The sequence below is a fragment of the Drosophila arizonae genome, chromosome X (genome assembly GCF_054131065.1).
Source record: "Drosophila arizonae isolate 15081-1271.41 chromosome X, UAZ_ARI_1.0, whole genome shotgun sequence".
NCBI lineage: Eukaryota > Metazoa > Arthropoda > Insecta > Diptera > Drosophilidae > Drosophila > Drosophila arizonae.
The window spans coordinates 27,159,709-27,181,456 of NC_142927.1; the positions used below are offsets into that span (position 1 = coordinate 27,159,709).

The 21,748-nt window shown below is 41.4% G+C and overlaps 1 protein-coding gene across 2 annotated transcripts; it reads right to left on the reverse strand.

The window, feature by feature from the left end:
• Positions 1-1,516: 1,516 nt before the first annotated feature.
• On the reverse strand, positions 1,517-17,311 carry unc-4 (homeobox protein unc-4). Of its 2 annotated transcripts, none has more exons than XM_018017130.2 (4): positions 16,019-17,311; positions 7,259-7,437; positions 7,028-7,167; positions 1,517-5,868 (listed from the first exon to the last, which is right to left on the reverse strand). In XM_018017130.2, the coding sequence occupies exons 1-4, from the start codon at positions 16,869-16,871 to the stop codon at positions 5,157-5,159; spliced, it is 1,884 nt and encodes a 627-aa protein (XP_017872619.1). In that variant the 5' UTR covers positions 16,872-17,311; the 3' UTR covers positions 1,517-5,156. The 2 variants fall into 2 exon arrangements, 1 of the variants encoding a protein (XP_017872619.1); XR_016271040.1 differs by having other exon boundaries at positions 5,728-5,868; positions 7,028-7,171.
• Between the last annotated feature and the right edge of the window lie 4,437 nt (positions 17,312-21,748).

Sequence of the window (21,748 nt, forward strand, 5' to 3'; positions counted from 1 at the left end):
TAAGGCATCAAGATCATAATACTCTGCGATCGGCCACGATAAACACTTTGATTAGCAATCTGTAATGTATGTGTGTGTGTGTGTCTGTGTGTGTGAGTGGGGACTCCCGCTGCGAAAATGAAATGGAAGCGGCAGCAAAACGAGCAACAGCAGCCACAGTGAACCCAAAACTAAAACTTGAGCCGTACCGGACTCAGAATTGTGCTCTAATTGCCATTGCCTGACTAGCAGATACCCTGTACGGTCAGATAATGCAGAGGTATATGTTAAATGAGGCCTTAGCCTTGCTTTCTCCTTCTTCCAGATATAGTTTTAGATCTCAATATTTAATAATTGGATCCACATTCGACGAAAAACTAGCTATCGATATATATCGAAGTTACTTATATATTATAAGAGCATCAATAAAACATTTGGTTTATTTTTTAGCAAATGTAGGAATATTCAAAGGAAACATAATTATCGATAAATATCGAAGTAGAGAAAAACTTAATAGGGCATAAACATATGGAAATTGTGTAATGCATGTGGAGAGGCCAAATCATAAATCGATATATATAGAAATTGTATAGTAATGGATAAAACATTATACAAAAATGTATTCCATGAACAGTTCCGAAAGTGATAATGACGATTGCGCTATCAGCATGTATCATTTGTTGAATGCAATATGAAATCGATAATTATCGAAACATCATTTAAAGATAATTTCAGACAAAAAAAATTGACTATTCTCGGTAGAAGAAACACCGAACAGATACCTTCATTTGTACCCCACTTAGCGACTAACGTAGAGCCACCCCTCATCAGCATATACAGGGTATCTATGGGTAAATACAAAAAAGAAACGAAACACAGCTCAATTCTTGAAGGCTGCGGCTCAAGAGAGCAAAACACGGCAAACACCAAAATGCCCCATAATTATGACAATCAGTTGTTGTTGCTGCTGCTGCTGTTGTTGTTGTTGTTATTATTGCTGTTTATGATGAAGCGCTAATCCGTATTGTTGTTGAGCTGTTATTCAGTTGTTGGGCTAAGAATCTGTTACAGAAAACTTAAAAGCGTCGTTTTAATAACTTTATTGATTTCGATTAAGCGCTATAACGTAGGGTGCACAGCATTTCTGGTCGGGCATATCGATTTGATGTGCCACCAAGTTTTTGATGTAAATATATGAGAGCGAATAAAAAGAGTAGAGTCTATTAAACAGAAGATATAATAGACTAAATATTGAAATTATTTCTCGAATTCCTGGAGTAGGGTGTATAAGAACTGATTTATGCAATATGTTAATATATGCAATCAGAGCTTTTCGTAATTATGTATGTAAGCGATATATGGAATGTACTGGCAGATCAAACATGATTAATAAAAAAGTAATTTATTCATAATAAATATTAGCTAATTTACAAAATAATATTTATAAAAAATACAAAAAGTTCTACTATTTATATTAAATAGGAGACAATGTAGGGTATTTGAAGTCTTAAAGATTTCAAATCGTTCATTTCTTTCTTCGAAGTTTCAATCCCAGTTGGCAGTGAAAAGAACTTAATTAGCTTAAAGAGCTTGCGAGCATTAAACTATGATAAGCAGGAAGCATATTGGAGCAGTCGAGTGTGCCCGAACAACGGTGTTATATCTGCCGTATACAAAGCCAATAAACAACAATTCATGAACAATAAGGCAAACAGAAATAACTTTTCAGCTCAATAAAAACTCATTTACAAAGAGATCTGGAGAGCATAATATATAGAAAAGGTGAATCCGTAAAATGATGAGGCAAAGCAAAGAGAGAGAGATTCGATTTTCGTTGTTGTTGTTGGCAAAGAGTTTAAGGAGGAAAATATTTAATGAAAAACGTGTGAAGAATAGTTAAAAGGCGACCAATTTGATTTGCATCGAAAAGTAATTGAGCCACAAAAGTTATGGACGCTCCACGGGGCACACGACCACGAAACGAAACCGAGGATCATACGAACATACCTACACACATACAAACATATACATACATACAAAGACGTACGCAGCTAGCATGAAAGTTAAGATCAGCCAGAGCTACATAAGCTCTATTCAAACGCAGAGAAGAGAGATAGAGAGAGAAGGGCGAGAGGGGAATAGAGAGTGGAGAAAAATCTTTCAAATCATGCAACAATTATTAAAATACATAAACGTAATAATCATATCAACAGGCCAACACAAAGAGGGCAGGGCAGGGGGCAGCAGCAGCAGTTCCAGCAGGAGAAGCAGCAGCAGCAGCAGCAGCAAGCGGAATCATTAACAGCATGCAGCAGCAGCAGCAACAACAACAACAAGAGTAACAATAAAAGCGCGAACACTGAAAAATTAATAAGCAATAAAATTGCCATGAAATGAACGCCACAAATTCCCATGAAAGCGGCCGCAGTTCATGTCGACGTCGACGTCGACGTTGACGTTGCCGTCCCGTTCGCTGTCGACGTCATGCTGTGTAGCCACAGCAAACAGCGACAGCAGCAACCAGTTAAACTTACCAAGCTTAAAGTTTAAACGGTTAATTGTAGCTTACCGCGACTTGTGGTACACAGAGTGTGTGTGTGAGAGAGAGAGAGAGAGAGAAATATACAAAAAAAAAAAAAAAAAACAAAAAAACAAAAACAAATGCAAATTCAATTGACACATTTTGTAGCATGCAACAAACAGCTGTAATCAGTGCTCGGGGAAGGGGCATTGTCTGTTGATCAGCTATATATGTCTCTCTCTCTCTCTCTTTCTTCTTCTTCACTCTCTGCTTGAGTTATACAACTGCTCCAAATTGTCTATGGAGAGACATCATATAAAGCTAATTAGAGTGGCTCAAATTCGGAAACAAGAGTAAAACAAGGCAAACACTTAGGTTAAATAGGCCGTAGTTAAGCTCATGAGAATCGCAGAGTGAGGAAATAGAGCTAAAGCTAAATATATTTGGCATTGCCAATTTAACAAGGTAAATTTGGTATATGCTTAAAAGTTTGAAATAAGCTTGTAGAGAGAGAGCGAGAGAGAAGGAGAAGGAGCGATATATACAGAGAACAAATGGGAGATAACTTCTAAAGCTAAAGTAGAGATTCTAAAGTATGTCAAATAAAACATATCAAAGGAAATACGAGGGTAGAGACCGTGAGAGGGAGAGAGAGAGAGAGGGAGCGAGAAAAATAAAGCAAGAGAAAGAGAGAAAAAGACAGAATTGAAGAGTTATTGAGAGCTAACTAGTAGATGATAGTAGAGTAGTAGTAGGTAAGTAAGAGGGAAAGAGAAAGTACTCTAATTGTAGAGTCAATTGGCAAGAAGAGCAACACAATTTCTTTAGCTATTAATATTCCCGGTGACTTATAAGTTTGTATTTTGTCTCTGTTTAAAGATAATAAAAGTCCCTCTACAATTCTTGGTCTAACCAGTCCAGCCTTATTTCCCAGAGCATCTTTATGGCTCTCTACAATTTTCTCATCCATCCTTTACCTCTGTTTTCGTCTATTCTAAATGTATCACATCTCTCTCTATCTCTTTCTTTCATTGCCACTATCAGACTACCTTTTCATATTCTTCCATATCGCTTAGTTGGTCTCTATTTGTTTGCCCACTTTTTCACTTTATGTCTTTAGCTCTCTCTCTCCCTCTCTCTCTCTCTCTCTCTCTCTCTCTCGGTTTTTCTCTTTCTCTTTGTAATCGTTTCTTTTTCTCTCTCTTTCGCTTGCTCATATTATCTCTCCTGTTCTCTTTCTCTCATTCGATTTGTCTTCTCAGCTTTAGCTCCCATCATTGACTTTCCCGCTCTCTCTCTCCCTCTCTCTCTTTCTCTCTCTTAGTTTTCTTTTTCATATCTCTATTTCTCTGTAATTACCCCCCACTCTTTCTCCCTTTCTCCAGCCAGTCAACCCGTGCTCCCGCTTTTTTTCATTTCCGATTGCCCATTTGAATTCGATTTGGTTATTTCGATTTTTACAGCTGGCAATTGATTTGTTTATGCCATATTTTTATCTGCAGAGCTGTTGAGCGACAATCCGATTTTTAATACGCTGCATAAAAGCGAGGCGGGTCCATTAACTGCCCATTGGCTGGCGATAAAAAACACTTTTGCTTCGTTTATGCGTATTTCTCATTTGGGAATTGTTTTCATTTTCATTTTTTATTTTATTGAATTCTTCGCCAATTTTTATATGACCAAAAAAAAAAAACATTATTTTAGTGTTTTTTCATTACAATTCATTTTGTGTTTTGTTTTTGTTTGTTTATTATTTTTGTTGGACAATATTTTTGTTGCTCTTGTCTTTATTTTTATTTTTAAAATACAATATATGTACTTTGCATTCTATTTATAGTATTCTGTGTGTCTCATATGTGTTATATTTTATATGTACTGCTTCCTCTTGGTTTTTACATTCTCTCAATCGGGACAAAAAAAAAATTCACTTATTACGTTTGCTTTTATGTTGCTTTTTGTTTCGTGTTTCCTTTTATTTTTTTGCTAGTTTAAATTACATTTTTTACATACACACTCTGTCTCTCTCTTTCACACACACACTCATACAGCAAAAAAAAAAACTTATTTTATATATATATATATATGTATTTATATATCATATTTATCGTAAATATTACCATTTGTTATAAGCATTGCTTAGCCACACGACAAAACTATTAAAAAAAAAAAAAAATAGATTTTATTTATATCTTAAAAATAATGTAAAATGCGCACTACGAAGCTAATTTTTAGTCTCTCATGGAACAATACAAAGTAAGAAAAAAAAAATTAATTAATTAATAATAAATAAAATCACTTAGCTATAGTTAAGCTCGCAGCCCCGAACTGGATTGAAAAGTGAAAGCATAAAAGGAAACCCCTTACTGTAGATTGTTTACACATAGACTAAAAAAAAAACATAGACTAAAAAAACCCTAAATACATCAAAAAACACGCAAAATGAGCAAAACGGAGAAGAAGAAACATTTAGGAACTCATAATTCAAATGACGAGGAAATTGTAATCAAAAACAGAGCAAAAACCTCTAAACTGACCCCCTCTAAGCAGCAGAACCAGCCCAGATTCAGATTCAGATCCAGCTCCAGTTCCAGTTCCAGTTCCAGTTGCAGCTCCAGTTCCAGCTCCAGCGCCAGCTCCAGTTGTCAGCTGGAGTGCCTCACGTATTGTTAAAGAGCAGCGATTCGATGCTGAACGGATTGCTGCGCCGCATGCTGATGGGCAAGGTCTGATGGACGAGATTGGCCGCTGCTGCGACCGCTGCCGCCGTCGCCGTCGCTGCCGCAGCGCTGTGGCTGTGGCCGTGGCTGTGCTGTGTGCTCTGCAGGTTCAGTTGGTGGAATGCCTTGGCGGGAAAGAGCAGCGCCTTGGGCGATGCCGACTCGCGCTCATCCATCTCGCCGCCATCGGATTGCTCTGAGTGCATATAGCTGCCACCTCCAGCAGCACCACAAGCACCACCGCCACCACCTCCGCCGCCGGCAGCACCAGCGCCGCCTGCCCCATTGCTGCCGTGCAGCGTCGCTGGCGCCGCCGAGCTGGGACTGCCCAGGCTGCCGCCGCCCCCAATGTAGCTGCCGGCGCGCGAGCTGTCGCCATCGCCGTCGCAGTGCGAGAGTGGGTGGTGGCCGCCGCCCATGCGGGGCGGACTCACTGCGTCGCTGTCCAGCTCGTCGTCGCTGTCCGTGCCGCCCACCACATCGATCTGTATGCCGTCGTCCTCCAGGTCGGAGTCGGAGAACGTGCCGTTCGCCTTGTGCTGTGATATGTATTCGGCCTTGAGCGCCTCCAGGTCGACGGTGATCCCCTTCGCCTGCAGCTTGCGCGCCTGCCTGTCGATCGCCTTGGCCAGCTTCTTGCGCCGTCGCGCTCTGCAATAGATGGAGCAGATGGGGGGAAGAGAATGTCCCGATTAGAAGTGCAAATAGGGTCTACAAAAGGATATTTATATATTCCTAAAATTTCCATATTTGTGTATCAGAGTCTCACTTAGATCTTCCAGGTACATAAGGAAGAGATAAATAAAGAATTTAGATATGCCTTTGGAAGGCAATGCATAAATACTTAGCAGCGATTTCTCAAAGATGGCATGAATATATACTCACAATGCGGAAGGGATACTTTCAAATAAATATATGTTTAAATATTCAAATTTTAAACATATATTTTTATACCCTAGACCCATTGAAAATTTGAAATCAAATTTAAAAATTTTATAAATTTCATAAAAGTCGATAACTATTCCCGATTTAGTGTTATCGATTGAAAGCTAGAGTCTCAAAATATGGCAGTTGCAATAGATTCAAGTGTATTCCATACCAATTCTGTTTTTATTTGGGAAATCCGAAAATTATTTAAAGAAATTCTTATGGTCATAATAACTTTTTGGTATTTTAATTCCATTTTTGAATTCAAACTCTTGATTGATGTGAGTCAGCCTTCAATTTTTGTGATTAATTTATGATAATCATACGTCTCTGTGCTATGTATACAAATTATAAGGAAGGGAAAACGTAGTGTAGATCGGAATTTCTCAATTAGCTGCTGAATCAATGTATGCGAAAAGTAAAACTCTCCAAAAATATTCTCATGTTTACAAAAACTATAAAGCTATGCAAGATATTAGAAGATGTAATATTTATCAGAGTGTAACAATATAGACATACAATAGGGATGAATTCTACATGGGCTTATGTATGTAACAGAATATAATAGAAGTTAGGAAGGCAACTTAGAATACTAAGAAGAACTAAGGTGAGTTGAGACATTAATTTGGATAGCCTTAAAATGTATTTCTCCAATGCCTCTTACTAGAGTGCCCATATATACTCAGTGTATGGATTGAACTCTTCAGATAACAAAAAAAAGATTCCCTTGCTTAATTATGTAAGAACTATTATGGAAGAGCTACTACACTTGTGCAAATACTACGGTCTTAGATTGATATCACTCAAGTGTTGGCAATTTGCAGCACGTAGATGATAGTACAAACTTTTCATGATGATAATAAATTGTAATTGCTTCACTTACCGCTCCTTGGCCTTTAGCTCGTTGGGAGGGATCGGTTCGCCGCTGCACGTCTGCGGCTGGGCGTTGTGGGCGGGCCGGCCGGGACCCTTTTTGGTGTGCTCGCGCTTACGCACCTTGGCACGTCGATTCTGGAACCATACCTATCTGGAACAAAGCGTATAATCTCAGCAAAGGTGAACTCTCCGGCAGGCGCACAGCTTTCTGGGTGCGTTCGATCGCAACTGAACTCACCGCAACTCGCGATTCCTTCAGGTCGAGCCGCATGGCCAGGGCCTCGCGCATGAAGATGTCCGGATAGTGGCTGGCCGAGAAGGCGCGCTCCAGCTCCTCCAGCTGCCACGAGTTGAAGTTTGTGCGTGAGCGTCGACGCTTCGCGGCGCTGCTGTCGTCGTCCCCATCGCCGGGGAAGCCTGCAAGAGTGAGAGACATTAGGATTAATTGAAACTAATTGCGGTTGGCCCAAACTAAAAACTAAATCCAGTGGGACTCAGAGTTGGGGACGACTGGGGCTTATCTCACAAAAGAGCTCCCAGATCAAGTGTTATTTAAATTAGTCAAGACAAAACGCACACACATACCGAGAGAGAGTGCTCAATAGATATAAATAGAGAGAGAGAGAGAGAGAGAGAGACACACATTATAAATATATACAAATACAATTGGAAAACGAAATGAAATGCATAAATATTCATAATCATATATTTCAATTAGAACGCGCCCCGCTTGGCCAGCGGTCCATGCATGCTGATAATGTGTCTCTCCCTCCCATTCCGGCAACACCCCCCCCCCCCTCTCAGTCCTCTTGCGCTTAAATCCATTTGCCATGTCCTGGCTCGCTTTAAAAACAACAATTTAATTACGTTTCTATTCGGCCCATTCCCTTTGCGTCGCATAGTTTTCCATATGCCAAAGCGAGCGGGGGGCGTGGCATGCACAGATGGACCGGACGGGCAGACGCCGAGCCAGACAACCGGACAGAGGTCCGAGTGGCATGCAAGAGCTGAGCAATTTATCAAATTAACTGCGCGATCGAGCCGCAGCAGAATCGCAACAAAAGCCGACAAAAGCCTAAAAGGTGTTGCTGTCCGAGACGATTCAGAGAACTGGCCTCAAATACAGCGCGAGCCAACTGCATAGGTCTGCTGAATGGGGTTTGCAAAGAGCAAAGTGTACCCTCCCCTCTGGATGTACCTGCGGCCAGAGAGGTTCAGGTGGAAGCGGAGACAATTTTGAAGATTCCTTAAGCATATATATATATAGCAGAAGCAGATCTACGAGCCTTTAAGAAATGAGCAGCATACATATGTATATATATATGTATGTATGTACATGAATATCAGAAAATGTTCAGTGTATTAAAAAGAGTTCCTTAATAATAATAATAATAAAAACTGTTCCGAGGTATTAAAAATTTCCAATATCTAAAGATTTTTTATATATTACAGAATGTGTGTAATGTATGTACTAATACTAAACAGCGTGATATGTACATACATATATGTGTTTATATATATTTATTAAGTCAATCTCTAAGTGAATTTTTATATTAATTTATGTTCAATGCTTTGTTAATTAAAACATGGAAAAGAAATGTAGGCATTTTATATATATTTTCACTAAAATAAAATAAAGAATTTTTATTATTATAGCTCATATCAACAAAAAATATATTTTTACAATAATTCATTTGAATAATTTTTTCTTCATTCTTCAATTTTCAAAACTTGTCTAAATAATTTTTCAAACGAAATTTCCTTCTCAGCTTTAAGCTCTAAATTATTTATCATTAAGAGAGCTTGAGTGGATCTATAGGTTGTTGTCAAATATACAATATTAAAATATGAATTAGCATCGAATTGGAAATTAAGAAATTGGTAGACAAACTCGAACTCAGGAATATAAATCAATAAATGAGCTTCGCCTATCGTAATTACCTCAGATATACATGTAAATTAACATACAACTATGTATTTATATGTTTCCATTCTTGGCAGTGCCTAAAATGCCCAAGTCAAATGCCTCAATTCATGCATTATGCAAAGCCCATTTCATTGCGATCGCATTCGAATTTCGAATTAGGTGCAGGTAGAATTAACACGACTGCCGCTTCGAATAGAATAGCCATAAATGCAGTTATTACGATATAGATATGCTATCTATATATGAGTAAGTAAATATACGGTTAAGCATGGCTTAAGTTATGCACTCGCACACATTGTTGCCACTTTGTAAACATATCCTTGGAGCTAGTGGCAGAGCCAGAGCCAGAGCCAGAGCCAGAGCCGGAGCCAGCGCTAGGGCCTAATGTGGAACTAGACAGCAACTAACCCTCGGTACACACACTTGGGCCACGCCCCTAATGAAGGGTCTTGTGCAGTTTGCTGTTAAGTGTATCTAATTATGCGCAAGGCGCTGTAACATTTGCCGCAACGCTTGGCCAAAGCGACAAAAAACTCGTTTGTTTTAAACGACGCGCGACGGTCAGCTAGACGCGATATAGGTCTGCCTGTATGTGTGTATGTGTGTGTGTGTTAATAACTCAATAACAACAGCAAATATACAACAATAATAGAGACATTAAGAGCAAAGCGACAAACGCCAAACGCCTAACAAAACGTTCAGGCCAAAGGGCGCAGCGTTGCCAGACTTCAGTTGCCCTCTGTCTGTGTGAGTCTGACTCCATTTGTGTGTGTGTGTGTGTGTGTGTGTATGGGAGAGTGCGTTTTGTGGGGCGGTCTGGCATGCACACAAAGTGCATTCAAATGACTTAATAATAACAGTTACCCGCCCTCTCTCTCCCTCTCTGCCCCTCTCCCTCTTTCCCTGTTTCTCTCTTTGTGTGCACACATAATTCATGTTTCGGCCAGAGTTTTGCACTCTACATGCAGCAGAGGGACGAGAGTAGGTGGAGATGAGGCGGGGACGGCGACTTTCTGTGATTTGTGCTGCTCAGGATAATTGAAATTTATTATGATTATTGCGCCCAGCGAGTGGCAAGTGGCATGTGGCAAGTGGAAAATGGCAAATGCAACGAAGCGATAGCCAAGCAGCTGCCACACCTTTGGCTGCCCCTGCAATTCGGCAACGCTGCACGCTGTCGGCCCTAACCTTAAAGTGCACGAAAAATGTAAAAAAAAACCAGTCGCAACAAAATCAGAGCGAAAACGAGTTGTGTGCATGCCACAGACACATTCCGTGGCATGTTCGGTTCGTTTATAGCGCGCGTCACTCGAGCAATATAACAGTTACACACACCCCTAGCCGACTGCCAACCCCCCTCGCCCCGTCCGCTGCTGAGTCCGCCCCTGGCAAGACGCGCGGGCCACTTAAGTCATAAAAATTAAGGCAACTACAACAAACAAGGAAGCAGGGAAGCAGCGCAAAGAGGAGCGCGAAAAAAAGGAGCCTGTCCGACAACAATTTGCCCCAGAGGAGCTCCGCTTGCCAGGCGAAGCACGTTGAGGAGGGAGGGGCGCCAGGTGGCTAAGGACTTGGCTGGGGGTTGATTGGTGGCTTCGCTAGAAGCTGAAAGCTAATTGCAGCCAAAAGTCAAATGCTTAGAGCGCGGCACTAGTTGCATGTCCAGCACGAAGCCCATCAACCCAATCGGACGAGCGACACAGCCAGACAGGGTATTCACTATTCAATTCAATCGATTCAGTATCTGTGGGTAATTTATTTACTATATCCAAACTACTTTTGACCATCTTTCTATTGCTGTATTTCTATTTCTTTCTGCTTCCTTCTTCACTCTATTTAGCATTCCTTCGCTCCTCCAGTCCATCCGGATTATTTATCTCTATCTCTACATATCTATGTTCTTTCTATCTGTCTCTCTTTCTCTCTCTCTTTCTCTCTCTGTATATCTCTTAACTCACCCAAAGTCTTTAGCTCTCTGCATATCTTTTTCTCTCCTTCTGGCTCTCCCTCTCTCTCCCTCTATCTTCCCTTGCTCACTATTTCCTTCTGTCAATTTGTTTTTTTTCTTTGCGAGTCAATTTTATGATGATTTCGTAAACGTTTTCGACCGCTAGCGATTCTATTCTCTCTAACCTCTACCTCGCATTACTAAGAGTCGATGTTGTTGATATTCAGATGATAATAAAATTGATGCAATTCCTGAATGAATCAGTGCATAACATAGACTTTGAACTTATTTTCTTTACGAATTAATTGATCACTGGAAGTAGTAGTTGGTCAAGCTGTAAATCATTTGCTTTGGCTCTCCCACTCGCTTATTGAATTCTCTCTCTTGATGGGAGAAACTTTCTTTCGATAATTATTATAATTATTATTATTTCTGTGTGTGTTTTTTCTTCGTTTAGACTTCCGTGCAGGGCCCTCCCGGACCTGCGCTTGACCCAACAACCTCGTTACGAGACGGAAATACTTTTCAAATTGAAATCAAATCTATTTGCCAGCGAGCGATTCATCATCTGTCAGATGTCGTTCACGAGGCGGAAGTGCTGCCTCTTGCAACTCCTTCAGCTCATTTCGGATTCATTACGAAGTGCCAGCAAAGCAAATACAAAACAAAAGAGGAAGAACGTCGGCAAGAAGAAAATGAAGAAGAAGACCACGAAGGCAAAACAAAATGGCGGCGCCCAGCGAAAAATCGCATGATAAATGATTTCGATCGTTTTATGACAGTTTCTTCATTTCCGGCATGAAATGAGCAAAAGCGGAGCCAAGCCAAAAAACCGGAGCATGGCCATGTGACTGACTGATGGTGATGTGCACCAAGCACAAACACACACACACACACATACACACACACACACTTACACACCCTCGCTTTACCCCTTACACAAGCAAACGCTTTTCTTTGTTTTTTTTTTTTTCTCTCAGCTTTTTGTTTTTGTCTTGACTCGCAATGATTAATGAGCTTTGGCAACGACACACAGCTGAGGCGTTCCCCGTTCTGCCACCTCTTGCAGCGATCCCAACACCCACCCAACCACACACGCCATACCGCGACATGCCACGCCCCCGCCCTCGCCCCCGCCATCGCTGCGTGCGCCCACGTCGAGGCGCCGTAGCTGGGAGCTGGTTCCTATCTGCCATCGCGCGTTGGCCTAATCAAATTGAATCAAATCAAATTAATAATTACTTTTTAAAATGGCGACGCAGTCAGGAAGTGGGCGCAGACAGTCGCCCTCCCTGGCTCATCGGTTGCCTGGCAATTAATTAAACATGTCTCCTCCCCCTCGCCATCCCCCTCGGCGCACTCGACAGAAGAATAAAAAAGTGAATGAAAAAGAAAAAGGGGAAAAAACGCTGCTCACTTGGAGTACGCGCCTCGCATGCCACGCCCCCAAAACTGTTGTCTCGACCCGGTATTGGATATATGCATTATGGCCATAATTACACCAACTAGCCGTCATTTGTTAATGCTAATTGGCCAATGAGCCGCGGCTCCAACAAGGACGTCTCCTGCCACTTGGCTCTTGGCCAAGGCTGAGGCAGTGACAGAGGCAGAGGCAGAGGTAGAGGCAGAGGCAGTGGGCAATCAGAGTGTAGTGGAATGGACGGCAATTGTCGGGCATGAGCTCATCAATTTGGGCCCAACAACTGCAACTGGGCTGGGTTAGGCTAATGGGCAAACAGAGAAAGACAGAGGCGAGAGAGTGAGTGAGAGCGGGAGAGTGGGAGAGAGAGGTGGATAAAGAGATCATAAGATATTTCAGCTTTGTCTTTGGTCCGGCTTTCGTCTATAAGCATTCGAACACATTATAACCCAGAACTGAATATGATCTACTTCAATGACAAGATAGACAGAGAGACTTGACTACATATAAGAAATGGCATTATAAGTTCTCTACTTACTTAGACTTAGGCGACTTGAACTCATTAACTCCAACGATAATGCTCAGTGAGAGCACATGAAAACAAAGTTAATGAGGGATAGCACACGGTTTTCTGATGCGAGTCAGTCTAAGAAAAAGGGTTTCTTGAGTCGGTAAGCTTAATGCATTACGCAACACGAGGTGGAAGGAATTCATTGTCTGAAGGAAAAAGCATTTAGTCACCAAAAAAGCAAACAGCTTTGATTCGATCTCATGTTTACTAAATGATTTGAAACAGTCGTCATTTGTCTCTCTCTATCTCTCTTAGGCTTTCGCTCTCTTTCTGTTCTTCATTCAATGTTTTTCCTCTGAGAAGAGGGGTTTTCAAAGCCTTTAAAGTATTATCCTTTGCTGCCTCCCTCTCTCTATCTGTCTATACATATTCATTTATTTACATATATATTTTTGTATTTTATTTTATTTACATATATCTATCTTGTTATTCCTATATATACGTATATATATATATTTCTTTTGACAGATTCCATATCTCTTTCTTTCTCTGTATATTTCTCTCTCTTCTTTGTTCTGTCATTTACATCCTTACGTCATTCTTTCTATATCTGGCATTTACCAGGTATTTCCATTGGTGCCTCCTCTCCGTGGCGCTTTCGTCAACGTTTTCACTGGCTATACAATAATTCTTTCAATTTCTGAAACGAACTCTGAATCCACATAATAGAAATAAATTGTCTTTCACTAAGGAATTTGCACATTCTGTCGCTATTTAAGTCTTCTTTCTGCTATCAATTCGATTTTGAACTCTATTGAAATATATCAATATCGCGATATGAATATCTGTTGTTCACGTTGGCTAATTCCATATGGAAATCTTGTTCACAATTTGTAAGTATTCATCAAGATGAATGCATATTTATAGCTATATGCTTACGCCCATAACAAATGCCATTCTCGCCTGAGTCTGACTGGCCCAATTTGCTAATTAATACTCCGAGTCGAGCTTATAGACTCGGAGCTATTCAATAAATCGTATATGGTTATATTAATGGCAGAACTGTCAGAGTCGTGAATAGAGTCTCGAATATTTGCCTAAAATGTGAATGGAAAACGCGTGTAGAGCCCATACTTAAAATGTGCCTAATGACGATCATGAAACCGATCAGAGGCGACTTCTGTCATTGTCATTCACGGCGATTCGGAATCAGAGCCGAGTTCCACTTCCAGCTCGAGCTCGAAATCGAACACGAATTCCACTTGCTGAATGCGACCTTCAGCAGATCGCTCAGCAGGTAGCACAAATCATATATGTATTTATATTAATAGTTCCCGGTTCGAGGCTCGCAGCTACTTTGTATGCTAAATCAATCGGATTTTTACATAATAAGCGCTCGCTGATTAGCTAAATCAATAAATAAGTTTTGTAGGTAGCAAAAGTCAAGCGACTGGCAAAAGCTGACAATCCCAATACGTTTAGCGCACGGCTAATTGAATGAATTAGCATACTGCGACGTGCCACAGATAACGCACAGGAGGTGGATCTTAATAAAAAAAAAAAAAAAAACACACACACACACACAAAAATAATAATAATAATAAAATTGCCTCTCTCGATAACCCCAACAGCTCAGCCCATCTACCCACTCGTCCCTCACGCGAGGCACTTGGGAACTGACCTCCAGACTCTGATTAGCCAATTGCTGCCCTGTACTTAAATGGAAATGGGTATTTGGATGATAACTCTCTCTATCTCTCTCTCTCTGAAATCATAATCCTACACGTATTTATATTAATAACATTCTTTGGGTATGCATGACTCAACTAATTAAGATTAACATGTCTTTCCCAGGAATTCATATGTAATTATCAATATTTGTTAAAGTTTTCAATAATCGATATGTTATCGATTAGAAGATAAACTTTATTTACTAGGAAACTAAGCGAAGAAGGACCGTATCCAGTTTAGACTCAGTTAAAGAGCAATCAAAAATACGAAAATTTTAATAATTAAGAGCTTATGTAGCTATAGAACTTTGGAAAACAATAGGAATATCAGATTTGTTATGATATTTGAAGAGCTATGAACATAAAATGGGAATGTCATAAATTATCGACTATACATTTTGCGATTTAATACTCAACAGTAGGAATATTATACATGGTTTGAAATGATGATATAATGATGAAGATATTTAAAAATCATTTTCAAAAACTTGGGAATATCATATAAAATATGAAATGATATCTTAAGCATCTAGCATAAATATCTTCAATTTAACGAAAAAATAAATGAATGAATATGAAGATTTGTTACAGATTCAATAACCCTAATCAAAAAGATACTGCAAAGAGAGTCACACATTCTTAAGATTTTTTGATAAAAAAAAAAAAAAAAAAATCAGTAATTTAAGATTTCCTTATAGCTTCAAAAAAATGTTTAATCTATGATGTGCATTTTCAGCTATATAAACAGATACATTCAAAGAGTTTTCTATATAATAATAATATATCCTTTAATACTATACATATCTCTTTAGATTTGTTAAGTTTAATCCTGGAATAAGTACCTCGTAAATGAGTCTTCTTTAATACGAAGTCCACTGACCCAATTCTATTTAATCAATATAATATTGGCATTTAAAAGATGTATATTACATATTGTTGTATAAATAAGAGAACACAAAGCATATCTATATGTACCTGTGTAAAAAAAATAAAAGTAAACAAACATATTCCATTCTGTTCTCTTCCTCATATATTGCATTTTCCTATACATATGTATCAATAGTTACAATAATTATATATTTGCCTTGCGATGTCCAAATGCATTCCATACGGGTTTAAGAATTTAAATTTACTTAAATATCTTCTGTTCATGTAATTTAAACTTTGCTTTAATCAAGCTAATCAACTACCTAATCTGCTACTAGATCTACTACGAAAACTACTACCAAATGGGAGTTCTTAGATGGCACGCTTTAATAGATCTCATCTTTAGATTGCTTCGATTCATTGAAGACCAGGGGAATGGTGTTTTGCATTCAACTATTCCAGTCCGTTATGAAGCAACGGTAGCTTCACGCTTTAGTGGTTTCAACATGCTCGGATATATCAGATGCAGTGCTACAGCCAGAGCATGTCGATCCACATTTGCAGATTTAGATTGATCAAGGTCTTGGGCACTTACCGCCATCCTCATTGGAGCCCTCGCTGGGCGGCCCCGCCGGCGGCAGGCTCTGCCGGTTGCCAATCATGAGCCGGTGCTGGATGGTGGCCACGGTGCTGGCGACCGCTGCCACGGCTGTTGTTTGGGCGGCGCTGACGTTGCGGAGCGCCGCGGCGCTGAGGCCCGTAAGATTGGCGAATGCATTGCTCGCATTGACCGCCGCCATTTGGGTGGCGGCTGCAGCTGCAGCGGCTGTGGTGGGATGTCCGCCGGCCGACGCCTCGAAGCGCGGCCGGCCCAGGAACGGGCCGTTCGGTCCGAATACGCCGGGCACTCCGAACTGCAGAAAGGGTCCCCAGGGCGGCACGCGCACCCCGCCGGGCGCCAGCTGGGCGGCGGCCGCATAGAGCTGCAAAGCGGCCGTCGGATGCAGTCCCTCCGACGGCATTGTGACAGCACTGCTGCTGCTGTTGCTGCTGCTGTTAGAGGCGGCGGCGGCAGCGGCTGCTGCTGCGGCTGCTGCTGCTGCTGTGGCGGAGGCGCCGCTCAGGCGTTGCTGCAGTTGTGGCGGCGTGGCGGCCAAATGGCTGTGCAGACTATGACTGTGACTCGAACTGTGACTCGAACTGTGATTCGAACTGTGGTGGCTCGAGCTGTGACTCGTCCTTTGTCGCTTGAATTCCGTTGGCTCGCAGCTGTTGTTGTCCTCCTGCTTGAAGATGAAGTTGTTGTTGACGCTGCTGTTGTTGTTGTTATTATTGCTATTGTTATTGTTGTTGTTATTGTTATTGTTGCTGTTGTTGTTGTTAATATTGTTGAGCTTCTTGCTCTCCGTAGCGCTTGTCGTTGGCTGATGCTGTTGCTCTAGTACCATTATGGCCCACTCTGCGGCAGCTGCTCAGGCCATGGAACACGCCATAAAGTTGCTCAGCGAACGCGCACACATGAAACGCAATTGGAACGTACGCGCACTTGACACTGGGACACACAAATACTATAGCACCCGTTTACCGTTGGCTGTGTTGGCTAGACGTGCTCAAAAAAAAAAAAACAACTTGCATATACAGGTATATACAGGTGCGTTTGCCGTCGGCCGGCGTGCAAAAATGCGAAAATGCGAAAACAAAACACACTGCGCGACTCTCCAAATTTATTGTTCAACTGTATCTGCGATTATGCACATGTATATATAATTAATATTATGAGTGAATGAGAGAGGAGAGGAGCAATGAGCGTATGTGTGTGTGTGTGTGTGCGGCAGCGGCAAAACAGCAGCAGACGGACGCAAACGCTCGCAATGAAAATTCAATTTGAACTGAGCGCCGCTGACGACGCGCCAAGCGAGGAAACCAAAAGTTTCACGCAAGGCTGCGTCGCCAGCGTCGTCAACGACTGCGCGAGAGCGCGTCGGCGCGAGCGAGAGGCAGCCAGCGGGCGTGCGCATTGGCGAGAGCGAGCCAGACAGAGGGGCACACGGCCAGCACAGCCACCACCGCCGCCACCAACACCAACCAAAACGAGCAGCGGCAGCGCAGTCCAAGCGCAAGCAGAGATTGTTGCCATGTTGTTGCGGTCGAGCTCGTGTCTGTGTGTGCGAGTGTGTGTGTGTGTGTCTGTGTGTGCGAGCGAGCTGGAAATTCATCAAAAAGCAACAACCACTTAATTTTTATATGCGCAGCGTCGCCTGTTTCAATTTTGATCAACTTGGCGCTGCTGCCTCTGCTGCCTCTGCTGCTGCTGCGTCGCGTCCCGGGGTAATTCATTTAAAAGAAATGCTGTTTTGTCTGTGCACGTGTGTGTGTGTGTGTGTGTGCGTGTGCTTGTGGCCATTTTCAATATGGAGTCACTGAGCGGCGGCACGAGTGCGAGCGAGACAAACAGCTGTCGCCTGGCAACTTTCATTGGCTGCGAGGCTGCTTTATGAATACTGGGAATTTTTGCAGCGACTGAGGCGCCATTGCCGAAAACGACTTGAAGAGTTTTCAATTTTCTTCGCCAGCGAGTGTGTGCGTGCGTGCGTGTGTGTGAGCAACTTTTCCAAGGGCGGAGTTATGCAGCATTTTTCAATTTGCGCCACATCAAATTATTATGCTCCACTCTCAGCCAGCGTCGACGTCAGAGCCAACGCCAACGCTAGCGCCGATGCCACCCCGGCCCCTGCGCTGCGTTTGCTGCTACCAATAACCATAAATGGCAATTTCGCAGCGTCAAATAGAAAATGAAAATTCGTTAACAATTAATTAGCCAACGATATTTTCTATGCCCTACACCAGAGCGAGTCGAGTCGAGTCGCGCGCGTTTTGCCCGCGTTCTGCGAGCGTTTCTTAGCGCCTGCTCGGCTCTTTTGCTTGTGCTCTTCTTTTCTCCATTTTCGCACTTCTTTTCAATTAAAATCTGTGCACTGGCTCCTGGGAGCAGCTGCAGCTGCCTGCAGTTGCGAGCGATGCGGGAGAGCGAGCGAGTCGGCTATAGGCCGAAGCGAGAGGCAGACAGAGCGGCGCCCAATTTGCTTTTAATTTGTTAACATAAACGCCTCGTCCTCCAGCTGCGCCTCCCACAACACGATGCCAGCGACGACTCCAGCCTCGGCTACAGCCTCAAGTCTCATGTGTGCATGTGTGTGTGTGTGTGTGTGTGGCCTGCGCATGAATCATTCATTTTATTAGCGCAGCCAGCTGCGACGTCAGCTCCGACTGCGACTGCAACACCAGAGCAGCAGAGCAGCAGCAGCGCTGCTTCACTTAACCCATTTGCTCTGCAGCATCCCCCACTGGCAGCCCGCCACCCACTCGTCAGCCCCCACCCGCCCCTCGGCCGGTCAAGCACACAGCAAAGCTAACTAAAAGCTGAGCAATCAATGTCAATGTGTGGCGGGGGCGTCTATAAAGCATATTTTTCCGTTAGCCCTCACATTGCCACACCCCTTCTCTGTGGGGGGTAAAGGGGACGGGGCTTGGATCTGCTCCCAATGTTTGTTTCTGTTTTATTTTTTGTTTTATTTTGTTTTTTTTTTTCGGTACGCTGCAGCAGTGTCAACTGTTTCGTTGGCAGGTTACTTAATTGCTCTGCTCTTTGCTCGCTGCTGTTGCACCCACACACACACACATACACGAACGCTCTTCCTCTCTCTCTCTCTCTCTCTCTCTCATTCCCCGTCCCTGCCCCTGTCAAGCTGTTTCCTTGTGACATGTGCAACGTTGTCTGCTAGTGTTAATTTTATTAATGACATACAATGCCAGTGGCCGACACAGAGTCCCCATTGACCCGCCACCACACCCCGCTCCCCTCCCCGTGTTTTGCGCACCTGGCTGGCCACCTGCCTGCCCCCAGCCATTCCCATTTGTTAATACAATTTTCATGCGTACGAAAACTTAATTAATTCTGCTACAGTTTGTTGCAAAAGTTTTTCCTCTCCTTTCTATCTGTGTGCGTGTGTGTGTGTTTTCCTTGACACCCTGTGCACAAAATGGCAGCCGTGCGCTGCAGCGCCGCGTTGAAGGGAAGTCCGCAGCTCTGCTCAGCTCAGCCTGCAAATCAAATGAATGAATTTTAATTATTTTTTGCGGTCTCCCTGCTCCACAAATCCCCCTACACACGCAAAGTCAGCGCAAAAAGAGGAAGCAAAACAGAGAGAGAGAGAGAGTGAGAGAAATCAGCAAACAGAAGAAAAGAGCCGAAGGAAGAAAAGTTTTTGGTAAAGCGAAAAGTTTTTGGAGCAGGTAGCTGGCAAAACTTTTTCTGACTAGCCGGAAACAGGAACATAAGCCGCCCCGGGGAGACTTGCCTGCCACATGCCACAAAAGCGGAAATAATATGAAAAACAAGCAGAAAGCAACAAGAATTATATATGAAAAGAACATGTGAACAATCACCAAACAGAGGCCAACAGTCGAGCTACCCAGCTACAGCCCAAATATTTGCTATAGCATATGAGAGATATATCAAAGATATTTATACATATGAATGGTATATGATGAAAGTTATTTAGATACACATATAGATTGTAGAGGATTAATTATAGATGATCAACTGACCTCTTATTGATGAATCTAATATGTACTTGGGTATTATTTATTATGTGTGTATATACATAACTTATTTGTTTACGTTTTAGAGTATAAATTTATAATACACTCTTTTATCCTCTCTGTTAACTCCCTTACAACAAACTATCTCCATCTATCTCCATCTATCTCTATCTATAGAGTAGATCAGATTCAATTGGGCAATTTCCGACGAGGAAAAGACTGTAAACATACATAAAATTTGGTTATATACTGGATACACATCTGCTCTGATGGAACCCATTAGCCCACTGTCTGCCTTCTTTAAGATTTAAGATTGTAAATTACATACATTACATACATACATAGATATTGATTATTTTATAAAGTTTTTTGTAGGTCTTAAACATAAAAAGATTCTATACATATATATCTATATATCCGTATTTATCTGTTGAAGAACCTCTCTCAGTAGGTATGTTAATATGCATATCTTGTACATAGCTTGTAAGGACTCAAGTGGGTACGACTCACCGTATGTACTTAGCGGATTGCTTCATTTCAATTTCATATCAATATTGAAATAATCGCTAAACTCTGTTTTAAGCCTCGTTTATAAGAGAAAACAAACTCTCTACACGAAAGCAGCTAACTCGAAAAGCAAATTACAAATGCAAATTACAGATAGGTTATAAAGTTTAACATCAAAACGAAAAAAAAAAAAAAAAAAAACACAATCTAACTACTAAATAGTTAGCTCTATTATAAAACATATAATCGGTAGATGAACTAAATATAACCAATACTCATTTTTATAGAACTTTAGAGAATTAAACAAAACCGACTTTTCTCATCACAGTTTCCACTTCAACTTAATGGGAAACCATCTATTTAGAGCTAAAGTTTTTTGAAATCAAGTATCAAATTATAATCGGCTATTTATAATTCATTGTACGCATTTACTTATATTTATTGTATTCATTTTATATACGTACGATCACGATTTAACCATTCATTTATATCTGATTACTCGTTTACTGCCCAAAACTAATTTGAATCAAACTAACCTAAATAAACTATATATAATAGGCATGTGTCACGCCCCTAAATGACACTTGAACAGCTAAATGTAAACTAAATATATTTAAGTAGACCCTTAAAGCATCTATTTTATTATTTTAGTCTATTCTTGGAATAAGAAGTGAAATAATATTAATCAAATCTATCTACACTTTAATTAATTTCAATTAACTAAAATATTTAATTTATTCAACTCAAAAGAGCTTCAATTAATTGAGCTAAACGGAATATTTGCGCGTTTAGCTCTAAAGAAGTACATAACTCAGGAGAAGCCTCATGCTTAGCAAACAGTGGGAAATAATCGTCTTATACTGGGAAATTTTATGCTCAACTTGGGATATTCTCATGCGACTGCTGCTATACAATAGAAATGGCCCCTTGACCGTCACGAGGGACAACAAAAGAACGCTAAGACGAAGATGATGATGATGATGATGATGTTGATGATGATCATGATGTTGATGATGATCATGATGTTGATGTTGATGCAGATAATGATGACGGTGTGGGAATAAAGTACAGGAAATTACCATCGGTTGAAATCAGATGATATCTGTATTATAAACATGTTTTGGGAACAGTTTTGTTTGCATAAAGCAACTTTTTCGATTAGAGAGAATTTTCTAGTATATTCTGGAAATATTGAAGCAACTGACAGTTGAGAATA

Excerpts from the sequence above, each read along its gene's own strand:
- unc-4 (XM_018017130.2), bottom strand. The coding sequence starts at position 16,871 with ATGGTACTAGAGCAACAGCATCAGCCAACGACAAGCGCTACGGAGAGC. Across the intron at positions 7,438-16,018 it reads GGGCTCCAATGAGGATGGCG|GCTTCCCCGGCGATGGGGAC; the intron begins GTAAGTGCCCAA and ends TCACTCTTGCAG. Across the intron at positions 5,869-7,027 it reads GAGCTAAAGGCCAAGGAGCG|AGCGCGACGGCGCAAGAAGC; the intron begins GTAAGTGAAGCA and ends CATCTATTGCAG.